This window comes from Miniopterus natalensis, chromosome 1, assembly GCF_054644295.1.
Source record: "Miniopterus natalensis isolate mMinNat1 chromosome 1, mMinNat1.hap1, whole genome shotgun sequence".
Classification (NCBI taxonomy): domain Eukaryota; kingdom Metazoa; phylum Chordata; class Mammalia; order Chiroptera; family Miniopteridae; genus Miniopterus; species Miniopterus natalensis.
Window position 1 is genome coordinate 174,002,515 of NC_142081.1, and position 17,680 is coordinate 174,020,194.

General features: G+C 38.8%; 1 protein-coding gene across 2 annotated transcripts in view; it reads right to left on the minus strand.

Annotated features, from left to right (window-relative positions):
• DCUN1D4 (defective in cullin neddylation 1 domain containing 4) overlaps positions 1–17,680 on the minus strand; it is a 61,403-nt gene that overhangs the window by 26,489 nt on the left and 17,234 nt on the right. For both annotated transcript variants that reach the window (XM_016207009.2, XM_016207002.2), the window contains exons 2-5: positions 13,959–14,029; positions 13,746–13,785; positions 5,042–5,156; positions 1,833–1,924 (exon numbers count right to left, since the gene is read on the minus strand). In XM_016207009.2, the coding sequence (XP_016062495.1) occupies positions 1,833–1,924; positions 5,042–5,156; positions 13,746–13,785; positions 13,959–14,029 (318 nt within the window). The remainder of the gene's footprint in view (positions 1–1,832; positions 1,925–5,041; positions 5,157–13,745; positions 13,786–13,958; positions 14,030–17,680) is intronic.

The window sequence follows — 17,680 nt, forward strand, 5'->3', positions numbered from 1 at the left end:
ACTTGGGACTTTTAATTATTCCCATTTTCAAACCATTTTCCCTACTGATAAGATACAGAAGAAGGAAAAGGGAGGAGGCAGGTATAAAAACAGAGCTAGCCACACCCCCAGAAACTTCTTTTGGGAATGGACTACCAGGAACCACACAGCAGGCATCTCAGGGAACCTAAAGAATGTGGCTTAAGCTTTATCCCAAATGTCATCTTTCTGAGCCAAAGAAAAGCAAACAAGAAGGGAAATTGTAGCCTGCTCTCTTTTTAAAGAAAACAGAAGTGTGGCTTATACTATGGAAAAATTTATGCTTACTTGTAAAGGAAGACACAAAAAAATAAAAATAGCTATGCTATGGTGGTGGGATTAAGTGTTCCTTTTATGTTTAAAATTTTCTTCTTATAATACATTTCATAACAATAAATGTGAGCCAAGAAGAAAGCAAAAGGTCTTCATAATCAAAGTGATACAAATATGAGCAATGAGCAAACTCTTCCTTCATTTCAGCATCCACGTACCAAATACCTGGAAAAGTGCCAAACACTTTTACTAGGAAGACAAATGTCTTCAAGAGATTTGTGTTCTTATGACACAGATGTGAAAATATATAAATACTATGTAAGTGTTTGTACTAGTGTCCATGCCCTACAAACAAAATCCAGCTCAACTTGTTCAAATAATGAAGGAGAGACAATTCCCTAGGAAGACATTGGGGTAGCTCACAAAAATCCAATGAACTACAGGAAGCAGGATCAGGATTGCATCCTTTCAAGTCCACACCAGAAGAGAAAGATTCTTCTCCTAGCTTCCTGATAATCCTAGGAAGTTTAATCTGATTGGCCTGGCCTGGATTCCCTGTCAGTCCCTGGAATAATCTCTGTGGCCAAAACAGGCAAGGCTCTTACCAAAAAAAAGGGTGGAGTGTGGGGAGGGGGGGCGGAATGGCAAGATCAGGCCATGGGAGGAACCCTCACTTTGATACCCAGTAAAATAGTATCAGAACTAGTTATGAACAATGTCCTAGAGAAGTACAAAGGCAATTAAGCTAATTAGGGGGCTTTAAAGTGATATAGCATCTTGAGAGATGGAAAAATGGAGAAAAGCACTCCAGACAAAGGGATGGCACGGAACTAGTTTCTTTTTTCCTGTAAGTAGCAAGGATTTTAAGTGATATGAAGCGGGACTTGGGTAGGTAGATAATAGGAACGTTGTTTTGAAGGATGCTGTGATAGGTTGATAGAAAATAAGTTAGGGAAGAGGAAAAGTTAAAGAACCTACAGCTCAAACTTGTCTGAAAATTTTTTTCTCTTTTACAATATACACAACCACAAAAACCACCAAACCCTAGATTTCAGTATTACACTAGCCAACCAATTATAATAAGTTGCAAAAATGGAACTGAATTTAACACATTTAAATGACAAAACAAACATTTTCTGCCAAATGATCTTTCAAAATAGACACTTAATATAAGAAATTCTGTTGCATTACGTAAAGGTTCAAAACAGCAAAGCTTATTTTAACTACAATGTGTAAACCAAATAATCACCTATTACCAGCATTTGAATAGGTTTCCTAGCAATGCAAAGTATTTCTTCCAAGAGCATTTCATCTTTTCAGTTCGGTTCTAGTGTTCTGAATTCTTTGGCTTAGCTGCTGGCTATAAATAGGACATTTGGTGATTTGTTTCAACGATGTTCTCTCCCTCAAACAGGGACACACACATACACACACACACAACCCAAATTCAAAAAGTACACATTTCTTAATTTCCTAATCTCCTCTAAGGTAGTCCCTACTTTGAAGGTGATCGGTCTTAGATGATATAAGTGATTACCTACCTGCATATTCATAGAACCACTCTAAGCACCTCTTACTTGAAAAAGCTTCTTCCTCAGTCTTTATTCTAGTTGAATCATATTTTCTGTACATGCTAGAAATTGAGAAAGCAGTTTTAAGTTATTCAAAGTAGAGATTCTGATTTCTTTTAAAGTAGCAGATAAATTTTATTCATTTACCCAAACCACACATCTATTTAATCAGTATTTCAAGTACATTTTAAATATTTTACTTCCTGCATTTGGAAGCTTCAGCTTTTATAACTAGTTTTTAAACACAGTCACACCCAATAGAATTAAACGGCAAGCACTTAATATGGGTTTTTCTCTAACAGATAATCAGAAGAACTGAATAGAACAGGTATTTTGATAGACCCCCTTCTACCTCACTAGCCAGCACTAAGTGCAGAATCATAGTGAGATACAGCAAGAAATGTCTACAGTGTTTTCTTCAATTGATGACCCTACAACTCACTCCTGTCTCTCATTAAGTTCTCCTGACTTGTGTGTCTTATGAGTCACACTGGGCACAGTCTAAGGAAGACCCTTGTCAATATTAGACACTTCAAGAGAACTTTAAGAAAATAAAAAGAAACCTCAAAATGTTCAAGCCTCCGGGGGGAAAAAAAAGTGACGTGTATGGTTGATCACCTCATTGGATGGTTTCTTGATTAGGATAACCTTAAAAAGCTCAGGAGGGAGAAATATAGAGAAACCCTGGCTTATGTCATTCTCTTACAATTCCATACTACTGTGGAAACAGCCAGCATAAGCTGATGAACTGAACCAGGAAGCAGCCTCTTCCTGTAACACTGTGACCTTCAGCAAGAATTTCTTATTTCATAATGACCTGGGGCTGAGGACTGAAATATTCCCTACCTAGGAAGGGAAGGCAGTTTCTTTACAAATAGTAATTTGGATAGAAAACTTATTAGTATATACTTTTCTTACCCTTTATTTATATATAAATTGCCTAAATAGTTATAAACATAAACATTTATAAATATAATTTTCATTTACATAGTATAGAAAAAGCACATGTAATTCTTTTCTAATGAGCATTTATTCATAACCCACACATTCACCAGAATATCTGTATACACCTCTGATTAGAGATTCTGAGTTTCAATATCAAAAAAGGAACATGGCTATAGGGTGGTAAGATACTGAAACTGTAGACCACCAGTTTTATTTTCTTTGAAAAAGGTAGCCATAATACTGGAAACAAAGGTGGATACCGTCCGAGGGTTCAAACAGATATGCTCCTATCCTGGGCCTCAACAGTTCTTTCTCAGCTCAAAGTCTTTAACTGTTTAATAATCTAGAGACCTTTATATAACACTGTAATGTCTGAACTGCTTAAACATGCTCTACATAAAAAAGGATAATGGAATACCATTTAGCCAGTAGAAGAAAAGAAAGATATGTGCTGTAACGTGGATGAACCTCAAAAAACATTAAGTGAAAGAAGCAACACACAAAAGATCACTTATATAAAATGATCAGAAAAGGCAAATCTGTAGAGCTAGAAAGCAGATTGATGGTTACCTGGAGTGCGGGATGGGGAACAGGGAGTGAATGTGAATGGGCTGGGCATCCAGAATCTCACTGGGGTGATGGAAATCTTCTAAAACTGGTTTGTAGTGATGGTTGTACAACTCTAACAACTTAGTTAAAATCACTGAATTTGTACACTTAAAATGGATGAAGAATCCGGCCAGTGTGGCTCAGCGGCTGAGCATTGACCTAAGATCCAGGAGATTGAGGTTTGATTCCCGGGCAGGGCACATGCCCGGGTTGTGGGCTCAATCCCCAGTTGGGGGCGTGCAGGAGGCAGCTGGTCAATGACTCTCTCATCATTGATGTTTCTCTCTCTCTCTCCCCCTCTCCCTTCCTCTCTCTAAAATCAATAAAGACATATTAAAAAAAAAAAAGAAAAAGGGGAAAAAAAAGGATGACCATTATAGAATGTAAAAAGAGTTGTTTAAAAAAAAAAAGACCAAGAATGAAGCTCAGATAATGCTATAGCTCCCTCCCCCTTGGGTGACCATGGAATATTATCAATAAAAGTACCTCACACCCTTCTGCAACTCCACTACCAGTTCTTAAACTGGCTTTATCATCTTAAATAATATAGGCTGTGGTGAAAAGCTAATACACGCCATATATAGTCACAAAATGCTACGTGATTATTAGAATTTGACAATTCTCCCAATAATCACATCTATACCACCAAGGAAGTATAAAGTAACCTGGCTTCGTAATGCTGAAAAGCACTGGTCTACACATTGCTAGTGATTATCTACTAACTCATTACTATCTGCTTTTAGATAATATTTTCTACTCATTTGGGATATGAACAGTGACATTATTTTCATATTTTCAGAGTCCATTGCCCTATCCCTCTGAGTTGTAGCATATTAAGTATCAGAGCAAGAAAGAAACAGAAAAGTCTCATCCAATCTCCTTGATTTGTAGATGTGAAAATTCAGGCCCACTAGTGAATTGACCTACAGATCTAGAATAAAGGGAGACGAAAAGAGGCAGAAAGGATTAAAACTGATGTTTGTTGATTGTTTTAAAAAAAAGAGAAGAAAAAAATAACTTATTAAAAATCAGGGTGAAACAATCAAGATGCCTAAAATAAACAGGTCCACCAGACCTTTGGAGTCACCAAATTAACAGTTCACTTGTCTGAAAGAGAAGTGGTTTAAACAAATTTTCTAACAAATCTGTTTCTAACAAATTCTCACTCTTCTGAGAATAAACCTCAGCTCAGCTAATACTCACACTGGCTTAAGAGCATTCAGTGCAGGCAGCTCTCTCTGGCCACTCAGCCCAGGTCCCCTGCAAAGGCAATTATGGGATTCCTGTGGAGTATTTAGTGAGAACACATACCAATCTTGTGGTCCTCAGCAGGCAGACACCAGGCCCATAAAAGGAAAGAAAGAAACTCTACACCAGTTTTGGTGGGTCAGTGGACTAAGATAAAACTTTAATTTCTAAGAACTCAAATTACCTAATATGTTTTTGTTTTATAAACCCACACATAAAATAAGTGACATGAAATAATTACACTTTGAAAGTCTGTCTGGCAGAAACAAAATAATGTTCCAGTTGGCATTTGTACACTTAGAAGACCCACAATGGATCAGGCAGAATTGTGCCTTTTTTACACCAATGTCATTAATTTTGACCTGTCTGTGTCATACCTATCATGTCTACTTTTCTTGGCAGATAAGTCATCTCCAGAGGCAGGTCTTCTCTTTTTCCTTGGTGGCATCACTTTACTGAAGCAGTCCGAAGAACTACAAGACCGCAGGCTTCCTACAAAACAAGGAGTCACAAGGCATAAGACTGAGGTATGCCACATGCCGACACTTCCAAAAATACACCCCGCCAAATCAGAAACTGTCACCGCCGGTACTGTAAAGGGTTTAGATGTTACCTGTAAATGCTATGAAGTGAAAAAAATGGTTTTTAGTTTCTCTTTGAGAAAATGTTATAGTCAAGAATAAACCTAGCAGTGACACAAGTTAATACTTTCCCCCAAATTACACCAGAAATAGAAGTTATCACAACTTCAATTTACTCTCCAAAAACACTAAGATAAATCACCTAGGCTTTCAGCTCCTCCTATATGTCAATGTTCCTTCAAAAGAACTGCACGGCTATCTTATGCATGCACTTCCCTCGGCAAGGCCAGTCTAGCCTTCGAATCAAAACACAGGAGTGTCAGTCCCGATATTCTTAAGCTTTAGGATATATCTGGTTTGGAATTTAAGAAAACAGGATTTGGATTTTGGGGGAAGAAGCCTGACATGATCTTGAGCAAAGTTTCCATAATAATTTTTAGTTTGTCCTTGCCACCTGAAAAAGAATTTGCCACTTTCATTCAGGATTTTCAGAAGCATACCCTTCATCTGGTAAAACATTAAAATGCAGTAACAACAGACGATAACAACATGAAACACTTACTGAGACCTTCCTGTGAGTCAGGTTACATGTATTAACCTCTTAACCTCATAACAAGTTTATGAAAAAGAACCATCATTACTGCTTATGCAGATGAGAAAATGGATGCAGAGTTAGTTAGGTAGGTGGCAAAATTGGGAGTCAAACCCTGACAGTCTTGCTTCAGCCTGCCTTAAACCATTATAAATTACAAGACAATTAGAAGATAATTGAAATCCTCCATCTTAGCACAAGTATTAGCAGATATATTATGTCAACAACCCCAAATGACAGCAGGGCAGAGGTAATTATCTCGAGAGATGGAAAAACTGAGGCTCAGGCATCCGAATCACTTTCCAAGGTCTCAGAAGTGCTAAGTGGTGCATTCTGGACCACAAGTCTTACTCCTTCCACTGGTAGAGACCCTGGGCTCTCAGCGACCCAAGAGGACAAGAGCAAAGGGGTGCTGGGTATGAATGATCTGCAGTCAATGAATGAGTTCCCGGTCTTCACCTAACTACATGGCTTGGTCAATCGTTGACCTAGTCTTGGTCTCTGGTGCGTCACTGGAAGAATGAGAACTGTGGTATACAGGTACATCCATTCAACAGTTGCCAAGCACTGTGCTGACAGATGTGGGAGATATAAAGAAACATGTTTCAAGTGACATAATGGAGGTATGCCCGTGGTCTCTGGCTGGACCTTAGTGCTCAGTGGATCCTCACAACCCTGCATTGTAGGAATCTGTTAGCATCCCCATTTTTACAATGAAGAAATTGAACCACAGAGACTAGATGGCAGATGGAAAGCAGTAGGAGAAGTCAAGGGTCAAACCCAAGCAGCCCAGCAGCAAAGCCCAAGCTCTCCGTCACTACTTACTACCGCTGCCACTAGACCGTAAGAGCAGAGGCTGAGAAGCAGAGAGAACTAAGGACAGAGCCCTGGGAGTGTGGAAAATCAAGGGGCCGGGAAAAGAAAGCAAAACCTGGGTAGGGAGAAAACCTAGGGGAGGGTAACGTCCTAGAAGCCAAAGGAGAAGAGAGTGTTTCAAGGAGGGAGTGGTCAGCTGCACACGGACATCGGCGCAGGAAGCAGTGACGGGACGCCTTGAATTTAGCAATCAAGTCCAGTAGCAATGGGCTGGTGATGGGGAGGCTAAACTGCAGTGAGCTGGGGAACATGGGAGGTGAGGGAGAACTACTGAACTGGACAACTCTTTTAGAAAGCTGTTCGAAAGGCAGGGAAAGCGTTGTCAGGAGCTAACACAACCCTGGTAAGAGCAATGGTCAGGACTGGAACCTAAATCCCCATTTATACTTGGGCTCCCACCATTGTGGTAAGTTACCAGGCTAACATACTTCAAGAAAATACCAGCCAAATGCACTATTCTATCATAAAACAAGACTATAGCCCGAATGGGGTGCCGGCCCAGTGCCGGGTCCTGGACAGCGCATGTGCCCGAGGACCGTGCCTGCTGCTTCAGCACACAAGCAGCCCCTCAGCCACCTGCCTGGGGGACCAACCAGGCCCTGCCCTTCCCGGGGGCAGGGAGTACAGGGTTCTTCCAAGACACAAGATGCCCCAATTTCTCTCCCCACAATAGCAAGAACTGGAAGAGAATGGGCCATAGAAAGTGCTGCCCATCACCAACAAGCACCTCACTCACCTTCCCTATGAAAGGGCGGCCCTGTTCACAAACAACACTAAAGCGTTCAAAAAGGTGCCAAGAGCTGCACAGTAACACAAGCATTTGCAGACTGCCACCATACAGGAATGCCTTGGGGTGGGGTTTGCAGATGGAAACGGACCCCCGCAGAGGTGAACAGCCTGCACCACAGCTGAGAAGTCAGTCTGCCTTAAGCCTCGAGGCGCGCTTCTCTGCCTTGGGTGTGCGCAGGGAAGGTGTTTTCTTCCTGCCCTGGTCAAGGTTTGGTTCTGAGCATCGGCTCTGGCAGGAGCCTCCACCAGTGTCTGCAGAACACAGAGGAAAACACACTCACCTCCTCGGCCGTGGAAGGTGAGCACTAAAGTACTTTCACGGATATTCGCCAGTCAGGGCGCGTCCGCCGGCCCCTCCACCACCTGCGCGCTCGCGGAGACACGGCCGTAACGTCGGCCTCTCACCGCATCCGGCTTGTCAAGGGTCACCAGGTTCTTGGTAAACTCACACACCACGTTCACCAACCTTCTCAACCTTCTCTACTTCTCCTTAGTGATGAACACTTTACGTGAAAAAGTTTCACGAATCACCTTTTCTCACGTCTGTGTAAAACTTATTCAAAGTTTGACTCCCAAATTATCCCCAACTTGGCATTTTATTCTTTCATTTATTCAACATTTTTATCTCCTGGCTAACGCCACTGCTTCTGCTCAGGTCACTGTACTCTAATGTTCAGCATGAGCGAGTGGCCACGTCGGGGCCATCTTTCGCAAGAATCAAGCGGTTACTTGTCAACACAAGAAACGATGTCTGTTCACCTCCCTGACGCCCACAGGCTTGCTGACCTCTGACCCCACCTCACAGGAAGGACGAGTCAAACTCAAACCCCACGGATGCTGCAAAGGACACAGCTCTTCCGGTAGAACCCTAGAAGCCACGACGACAGCGAAAAGTATCAGGCTACATAAAAAGCCATTTTTAATGCTGTGGAAAACTAATTTTACTTAAAATAATTTGCCAACATGAACCAACTCAACAAAATACACAGAGAAAACACAATTCAAGGCTTGTTTGTCCCAAACCTAACATGGCTCCAAGGATCCTACCTGAGCAAGGGTAACAACAAGGGTTTTTAAGTGCACTACAAAGGCACATCTTGGTTGGCAGGGCCCGTTTGGGTCACCTGTGCATACACAGCAGCTAACAAAGTATCTTAGTGCAGTAATAATAAGATACATGCACTGGGAGTCCTGCAGCAGACTCTCAATGTTTGTTGAATAAATGTTCCTAAAAGATGTGTAAATCAAATTCTGCTAAAAAAAAAAAAAAAAAGCCATACATTTCCCGAGATTTAAAACCCTTATGAATAAATAATACACTGTAACTTCAGACTTTTTTCCATTTCTCAGTAAAACAAACACTTGACTTTAAGTTTCTTGGCAGGTAGGATTTTTTTAAAACACATATTCTAGAATGTTTGCTTCTTAAAATAACTGTGATGTCTTTTTATAATAAGAATACTTAAATTTAAGCAAATATATTTTACAAATTTGTATTTATTTGTATAGTTTTGTTTGTTTTTAAATGTCCTTATTGTTAAATTTAAGGGAAAAGGAGAGAGAGAGATAGAAGCATCAATGATGAGAGAGTCATGGATCGGCTGCCTCCTGAGCGACCCCCACTAGGGATGGAGCCCGCAACCCGGGCCTGTGCCCTGACCAGAAATGGAACTGCAATCTCCTGGATCATAGGTGGATGCTCAACCGCTGAGCCACGCCAGTGGGGCTATTTGTAGAGTTTTAAATTCACACATTTTGTCTCAGAACCTTTATCACAATCTACTTCAATTAGACTATCTTTAAACTAAAAAAATTTAGTAAGCAAATAATATAAACAAGCATGTTATGGAATGTTTATCTGCTTTAAAGAATGACCTATTTTAACCCTTTAAAGTATCTACTTGAGTACAATCTGATATTACCGGCAGAGGCAAAATATTAAGGTTGATGTTTCAAATAAAAGCAACTTTCTAACAAGCTTTAAGAAACCCAGAAATTCATGTGAAATGATCAGAGCTGCAAGTTTTCATTTTCTTACACTCACCAAGGAAAAGCAGTGATAAAGATTCTGGGGAGCTACCTTAAATCTCATAAGAAATGTTTGGCAGGAACATATGAAAGAGGAAAGCCTTTTATAATAATAACAAAGAGTGAGGAATAGGAGAAGAATAATCTCAACCAGTAGTCCCAAACTATGAGTCAGGCCCCTTACTATTATTATTGTGGTTGATCTTCCGGTGTTCAGTCTAACTATTTCTATATTAAATGAACAGTGAGTAAAAGCCCTCCCAACTCTCCCATGATTAGAAGCTCTTTCTTGATGCTTTCATATTTATATGATCCCTAGGAAGACAATTTTTTTATATTTTTTATCCAAGGGTTATGATTTGAGTTCAGGTCTATTTCCTTTTGGTTCAGTGTTCAAAGAGAACAAAAAAATTGTTCTATTAACCAGCTATATTTTCAAATAAATCAGGTACTGAATGAATATAGCCATTCTCCCCACATTAAACAATTAGAAATACTGACAACATTGTTCAACAGATCTATCCTGATATTTGGTCCCAGAAAATCATTTTAAAAAGCAACTTGAGTTTACCTGAATCAGACCCAAGGCCCTTTAATGTCTACTACCCAGCTTGCTGTTTTTGTTTTGATAATGATTTAACTAAGCATGTTATTCTCAATAATGCTACCTAAGTAGGTGCTCCATTGCCTCTATTATTTTTAAATCTTTCCACTTGTGGGTCTCAAGTGAAAAAAAGTCCTGTTTAGGATTCATTTTCTGTAAAACACATAAAATCGTGTGCCCAATTTCTAATAAAAGGTCTATAAAATCAGAGAATTTTTCTGACTTTTCCAAACTTAGTATAAATTCATGTTCCAATACAAAAACCTTACTGTCTAATTCTTCATTTTGGTGACTTTGTTGTATCATGTAGCTTTGTTTCACTTAATAACATTTTACATGGTTCAATGTGCCACTTCAATACTTTTTAGATAGCTATTTCAACCTCACTTGTCACTGAACAATGTCACAAAGATGTAACAATTTGAGCTGATAAATAGGTTGCATTTTAAGACACCTTACCAGTACCTAATATTTTATTTCACTTTCTTGAACGGTCGTTGAACTACTTGCTTGCTTCAGTAAAACTACTAGTTTGTCTAAATGCACAATTTTTATCCCACTATTTAAGGCAAACAATTTTCCTTTCCTTTCTCTCTAAATAATATTGACATCTGTCATCTTTCTTCACCATTTTTTGCCTCCCTGGTATTTTTTACTTGCTCCCAGTATTTTGGGGAACTTCTCCAATATTAACTGTCTCTCTCTTACTTTTTTTCTTTTGGTGGTAGGAAGATTGAAAGCACCCAAGAAAAGTGGTGGAAACAGAGCAGGAAGATGCCGGCCTCTTTTGCACTTGGCGTTTGGCTCTTCCATACACAGTTGTTACAGCTATTGCTCAGACGATTGTTGGGAAAGAGATTCAAACAGGCATTACAGTGATTAACTGCCTCAGATTCCTAAACATTATACATTTTATGTTGCTTCATTTTTAAAGTATACTCTGTCAGGTATAATAATCACCAGTGATGCAATAACCAGATGTAGAAATGTTAATGAAATTGACAACTCTTAGAAATTACTAACACTAATTGACATTGACAGCACTTACGAGGTACCAGGCACTGCACCAGCATGTCACATACCAAACATCAGACATACCCACTATCCCCAGGGGTGAGAGAGGAGGCATGCGGCCAAACACACTTTCCACTTTCATTTTCCTTAGAGTTATTAAACTGCCACATTCAGATAAAATATTTAAATGTGAAATTACTAGAGTAACCATATTCTTTTTAATCCAAAGTTCAAAGTTAACTACATAATGTACAATATTCAGAACTTAGAGGTTTTATTACCTTAGCTAAGGGGAGGACAACCTAAAGGATTTACAAAAACAAAATTCAGTTTTAAAAATCCCCAAAACCACCCGGCCAGGCGTGGTTCAGCAGTTGAGCGTCGACCTTGGATCCAGGCGATCAGGGTTTGATTCCCGGTCAGGACACATGCCCGGGTTGCAGGCTAGCCAATCAATGACTCTCTCATCATTGATGTTTCTATCTCTCTCTCCCTCTCCTTTCCTCTCTCTAAAATCAATAAAGATATATTTAAAAATTAAAATTAAAATTAAAAAATTCCCAAAACCTACCAACATACTGTTGCAGAATAGGAAAGAAGTGTGCTTTTTTCTTAACTATTAAAACTGGCCCTGAAAATTTTATTTCAGCATTATCAGTAGTTAAAAGTTAAACACACTTAAATGTGTACCAATAGAGACATATTATGATATATCCATGAATTAGAAGATTATGCATTGTTTAAAAAATAAAGCAAATGCTTTACAAATGTGTTACTGTGAAAAGATCTCCAAGATATCCTGAGTGACAAAAACAAGAGGCACATACAGATGTACACTTATATTTGGGGGGAAATATGTATTATCATCATCACCATCACCATCTGGGAACAAATAAAAGAATGTAAGAGTTACCTGTGGAGAGTCAAATGTATAGTACTAGTGGGGATGAGACGGGAGCTGGGGTAATAAAATGCAACAGAAACCTTCATTTTTTGTTGTTGTTTTATACCTTTTCGACGCTTCTTTTAAAACCGTGCATACATTGCTTTTAAATATTAAGGAAGCTGCTTCTGACTGCCTTTCAACTGATTTATATTTACGAAAACAAAAAGATCGGCTATAGGGGGATCTGTGGCCTGGCCTTCTAGAACACTCCTGGCACAGACTCTGCCCCCTGGTCTCACTCCTTCCCCTGGAAGGAGCAGTGTCTGATCTAACTGGTGATCCAGGGAGAAGGAACTGAGTAGAGGGGCCCAGCCCCTTCTTGAACTCCCTTTCAGCTCAGCCTGCCAACAGAAGCTCAGGCCCTTCCACTGTCACAAGTGGGGGTTCAAGAGGGAACAGAGGGTGTGCTGTCCTGTGCTCATCTGGTTGTGGGGATGATTCAGTGTAAGGCTAGTATCTAATTCAGGTGAAATACTGAAAAGCCTCTGCATTTTTGCTACAGAACTAAGCTGTGTTTTCCAATGAACTTGTTACTTCAATCTCCATCTTGTTGTCTAATTTTCAACTGATTCTGAACCAATTTGGAGAGGTGGGCGGGGAGAATTCCAAATCCCAACAACCTCCAAGATATACCATTAAATGAAAAAAGAATGATGCTGTACAATATGTACAGTATGATCTCACCAATGCTAAAAACAAAACAAAACACTACTATAAAAATATATGCATGTATAAAAATATCTGAAAGAACAAACATTAACCTGGGAGAAGGCTGGATTGGGAAACGTGAAAGGGGACTGTCACTTTTTACTCCTAAATTTACTTTCATGCTATTCAAAATTCTCCAACAAGCATGTATTCATATATTATTGTGATAATTTTCAAAAAAGTTAAAGTATATTTTAATTTGTGCTGGAAGTTTTAGCAACTATAGATCAAGTGCAAGTTTCTAAACTTTATGATTATCAACAGTTTAAAGAGGTGTTTCTCCAAGTGTGATCTCCAGACCACCTGCATCAGCATCTCCTAGAAGCTTGTCAAATATGCAAACACTGGGGCCCCACCCCAAACCTATAGGGATCAGAAACACTGGGGGTGGAACCCAGCAATCTGTTTTAACAAGCCCAGCTAAGTGATTATAATGCTAACTAAAACCTGAGAACCACAGGGCTAGAGAATCACTTACAATAATCAAGTTTCAATTTTCCCATTCATAAATCCTCAGGACCTATACAACACACACACACACACACACACACACACACACACACACCACCTATGAAATCATTTTTCATCTCAATTCAATAAATATTTATAGAATATCTTTCAAATTGCATTACTGTAGTAACTTTTTAGTACAAACTAAAATACTTCAGTAGAGAAATGATATCTTGAAACCACTAGGGAGAATCTACATCCGCTCTAAAGGGACAGAAGTATTCTCTCTGTCATAGCCAGAGCCCGGAACAGATTTCCAGCTGCGAAGGAACTGTAACATGGCTGCCTCATACACTCTGAAAAAGTCCTCAACCAAGTAACAACTTGTTAATGGAATGTATTAAAATGCTGAGCATTCTCAGCTAATATTTCTCCCTTGTAACTTTATATTAGGAAGTTTCTTTAAAATTGAGTAGCGTTAGTATTTAGATACCTGTTTGGTGATCGTCTTGGCCAACGTCTTCTGTTAGATTCTGCAAGAAATAAGTTCATTATTACCAAGAAATCACATACCATCCTAAGTTTTAAAGTTCAATATTTTCATAAGCAGCTGATATCTTAATATCTATAAACTAAACTTTTATCAACTACATTTAAAACAACTATTTAAACAGTTGGTAGTTTTGTCATTAAAAGATTGACTTACTAGCTTATTAAGGGTGTGGTAGATCTTATGAATATTTGCCAGTGTTGAGAGATGAGAATTCAGCTGAAAGTCTTTAAAAAAGAAAAAGAGGAAAATTCAGTGTCATTTATTTCCCAAACTGGAAAGACTATAAAAAAAAGAAAGCTCAGACTGATGATAAACAAATGTTTTGATGTAACTGAATAGTATCTTCATTAACTTGATACTTATTAAATAAAATACAACATGCAACTACTGACCTATCTCCAAGAAATAGTCTGAAAATAAAGTTAAATTCCCAACCAAATGTTAAAGTTGATGAAATTTTCATGTGAATTGTAAGGTAAAATGAAATACTTCAGTAGTGATCCAATCCTACCAACAATGAACCTGAACTTAATAGAAGAATATCAATAATGTTAGCAAATTAAACAAGTTACACAAATAGAAGGCAGATCTCAAATGAAACGTGTTCACTTTCTCTTTCCTTTTCTCTTCCTCAGAATTACTAGTAAAATATCAAGCTCCTCACAAGAAAATAATAGAAAAGCATATCAACTATTTGGCAGTTCTTACAGTATATTTATTTTATTGGCTCTACTACAACAGAAAGAGCAAAAGAGGAACCTAAGCTCCCCCACCCCCTTCCATTAGTCAAACATAGACAAATGATTCTGCAAACTGAGTTTGGTAGGCTGAGCCCTACAATGGAGTCTATAGTTACTTGTACTGCAATACTCAATGTCCCCAGGAACCAGAAACACAGAAGCAGAAATCACACTCAGAAAAACATGTCCAAAGCAAAGAATGCACCAGCTATTGAATCATCACCAATAGTTGAAGAATTACACATTAAATCAGACATGAGAAGAATTAGGTTGCTCCATCTTAGAATCCTGCACAATAGAACGCTTTCAGTTAAGCCATTAGGCTTTTGAATTTCTAATGTTGAATGATTTTTATAAGGTATGCTTGCATGCATAGTAGGCTATGTAAAAGTGAGTTAAAAGTCTGTAAGTAATCTCATTTGAATAAGCAGCAACAGATGTATTTTCACAAAATATCAGGATTTATGTTAGTTGCTTTTCTTCACTATCAAAAAGTTAGTCTTAAAAGCAACCTAGAAAAAAACCTGCAACTCTCCAACTTATGCCATCCCGATAGAAAAGAAAAAAAATCACTCTTCACTGGGATATTTATTTGGGGCATGTATCAGATGCCAAGAACAAACCCAAAGGGAAGACTACAATAAAAGTTGTCTGTGCAGGGGGACTGGATTCTCTGGGCAGCTGCTTTGAATCTGGAAAGCAAGCTGATTTCCCTGCCAGTATTTAGAAAGCTTTTCTTTCTTTTCTAAATCGTGGCAGGAATCCAGTTCTTGGCTGGCCTACAGGGCAGAGGGGCCAGCAGGCAGCAGAGTCCTGACATTCACACTCCACGGTCAGGAGCAGCAGGCCACACATGTACTCGTACACATGTACTGCTCCAGCCTACCTGGCCGCAGCCAAACACCTAACACCACGGCCACAGCCAATGGGAATGCTCCACGAGAGTTTTGGCTGAGAGACAACCACAGCAGGGCCTCAGGTTCTAAATGGGCCTCAAATATAGACAAGTGTTAATTGTTTGGCATCTAAATAGCTTAGCCATATTTAAAGTAAATGGTGACATAATGTGGCACAGAACCTTTTCCATCTTAATTAGTGCATTGCACAGAGAAGGTTTAAAGTATCAGGAGTAAGTGCATGTCTGTATTATGTATGTGTGTGTATTTACTTATGTTTATATTTAATAAACATGGATAGTGATCTCTAAAGCTAGAAGCAACAGCTCTCTCATGACCTGCAAGAGGCAATGAAGAGCTTAACCACACAACACTCCCTCCCCCTGCATCTACTACTGAGCCAAAACCCCCCTTTTTGTTCTCTCAATTTAAAAACAGGAAGACAAATGATACATTCCATTATCATCTTGAAATTAAATCCTGAGTTAAACTCTTGGGCCCCCCAAAGAACAAAAACAAAAACAGAAAACTTAAGGATCTCGATTCTTTTTTTTTTAACTGAGGCCTCAGAGGAGGGAGGGAGAAAGGGACTCACCGAAGATTACAGAGCAATGTGGCGTGCAGGCCCCCCATGCTATACTTTTTTCACCACCCTGATGTTAATTCAACTGTCAAAATTCACATAAAAGAATCTTAACAAGTTAAAATTGCTAAATCCTTCTACACACACACACACACACACACACACACACACACAGAGTTCCTGCCCAAATACCACTGTTCTTTAGTACCTCTCTCTGGAGTCTGACAGCTGGTTTGAATCTTAGGTCTACCAGTTACTTAACCTAAATTTCTATGTCGTCACCTGGAAAATGAGGTTATAATGCCTAGATGTGGCAGACATTCATTACAATGCCTGGACCATAATAAGTGCTCAATAAAAAATATCGATTACCACTATATTTGCTTATACCATTTTCCATACCACACAGCTATCTAAAATGGTCTCTAATTTCCATGGGTCCAAAAAAACCCCACCTCAGAAACCCAAAAGTTGGTGCTCCCTCCCTCTGTGAATGAGGCACATGGCCTGGTACATCTCCACAGCCTATGATGGCATTGCTATATTTGTACACCATGTTCATGATAGTTGAAGATAATCTCGATATAGTGGGGCGGCGTTTAAAAGCAGGTTCTGTACACGAAGTTTCACTTTACAGGCAATGAGAATAACAAGATTCATTTCACAAATCACAAAATATATGACAGCAATTCTCCATTTCCATATCAGATGTTTACTACCATCACCACCTCACTGTCACTTCACACACACATACAAAAAGCAAAAAGCAAAGGAACCAACAACATAAAGAAATTTTCTTTAGTTTCATGAAAGTAAGAAGAAACTAAGGAGGAGACACAAATTTAAAGAAAAAAGACAAAAATCGCATTAAAAGATAAATTCACAAAGGTTAACACATTAAGTTTGTGGTTTATCTGTTCAGGGCTCAGAGCAAGTAATAGACCCTAAAATCTAAAACAGATTTTACATCCTTAAGGAATAGATGTTAAGGGTAAAGAGCAAATGCTTTACAGAGAACATACTTGGGAAAGCACTAACTGACTCATAAAAATCTCTGGCTCACATTTCAATTTCAAAGGATAATGCTAGGTTAGTCAACTTTATTCCATGATCAAATGGCTCTCCACAGGAAAGCAGTGCCTGGATTTGACTCTCCTGTGTGACATGCAGACTCTATCTTCTGTATTAAAAGCAACAAATGACTCTGTAAAAAGGCACAGCCCGCTTGATAAATAGCTTGCTTAAATTATTGTCTGGGTATTTTTTAAAACATCCAACAAAAGCTGATTGGGCATAAAGTTTCTGGTGCTTGCTTGTTTATTTTTAATTGCTGTGACCTATATAACATGAAAAAAATGAATGCCACTGAGAGGTCAAAGTCCATTCCCCCATACTACCCACAACATACACAAAGATATAAATATTCAGAATGAAACAATTACGGGTAAGTTCAGACAATGACCATCAACCAAAAAAAATCAAATTTAAAAATTAACAGTCCTAATAGAAGTTTACTTCTATAAGAGGGTCAGAAACAATCTGAATGCATAAAAATCAAAAACTTTTCTTCATACCATAGTCACTTGTAAAGTACAGCTGGGAAGTGATCTCAATCATAACAGCAACAAAAAGCAGTAATACATGTAGAAATAAACT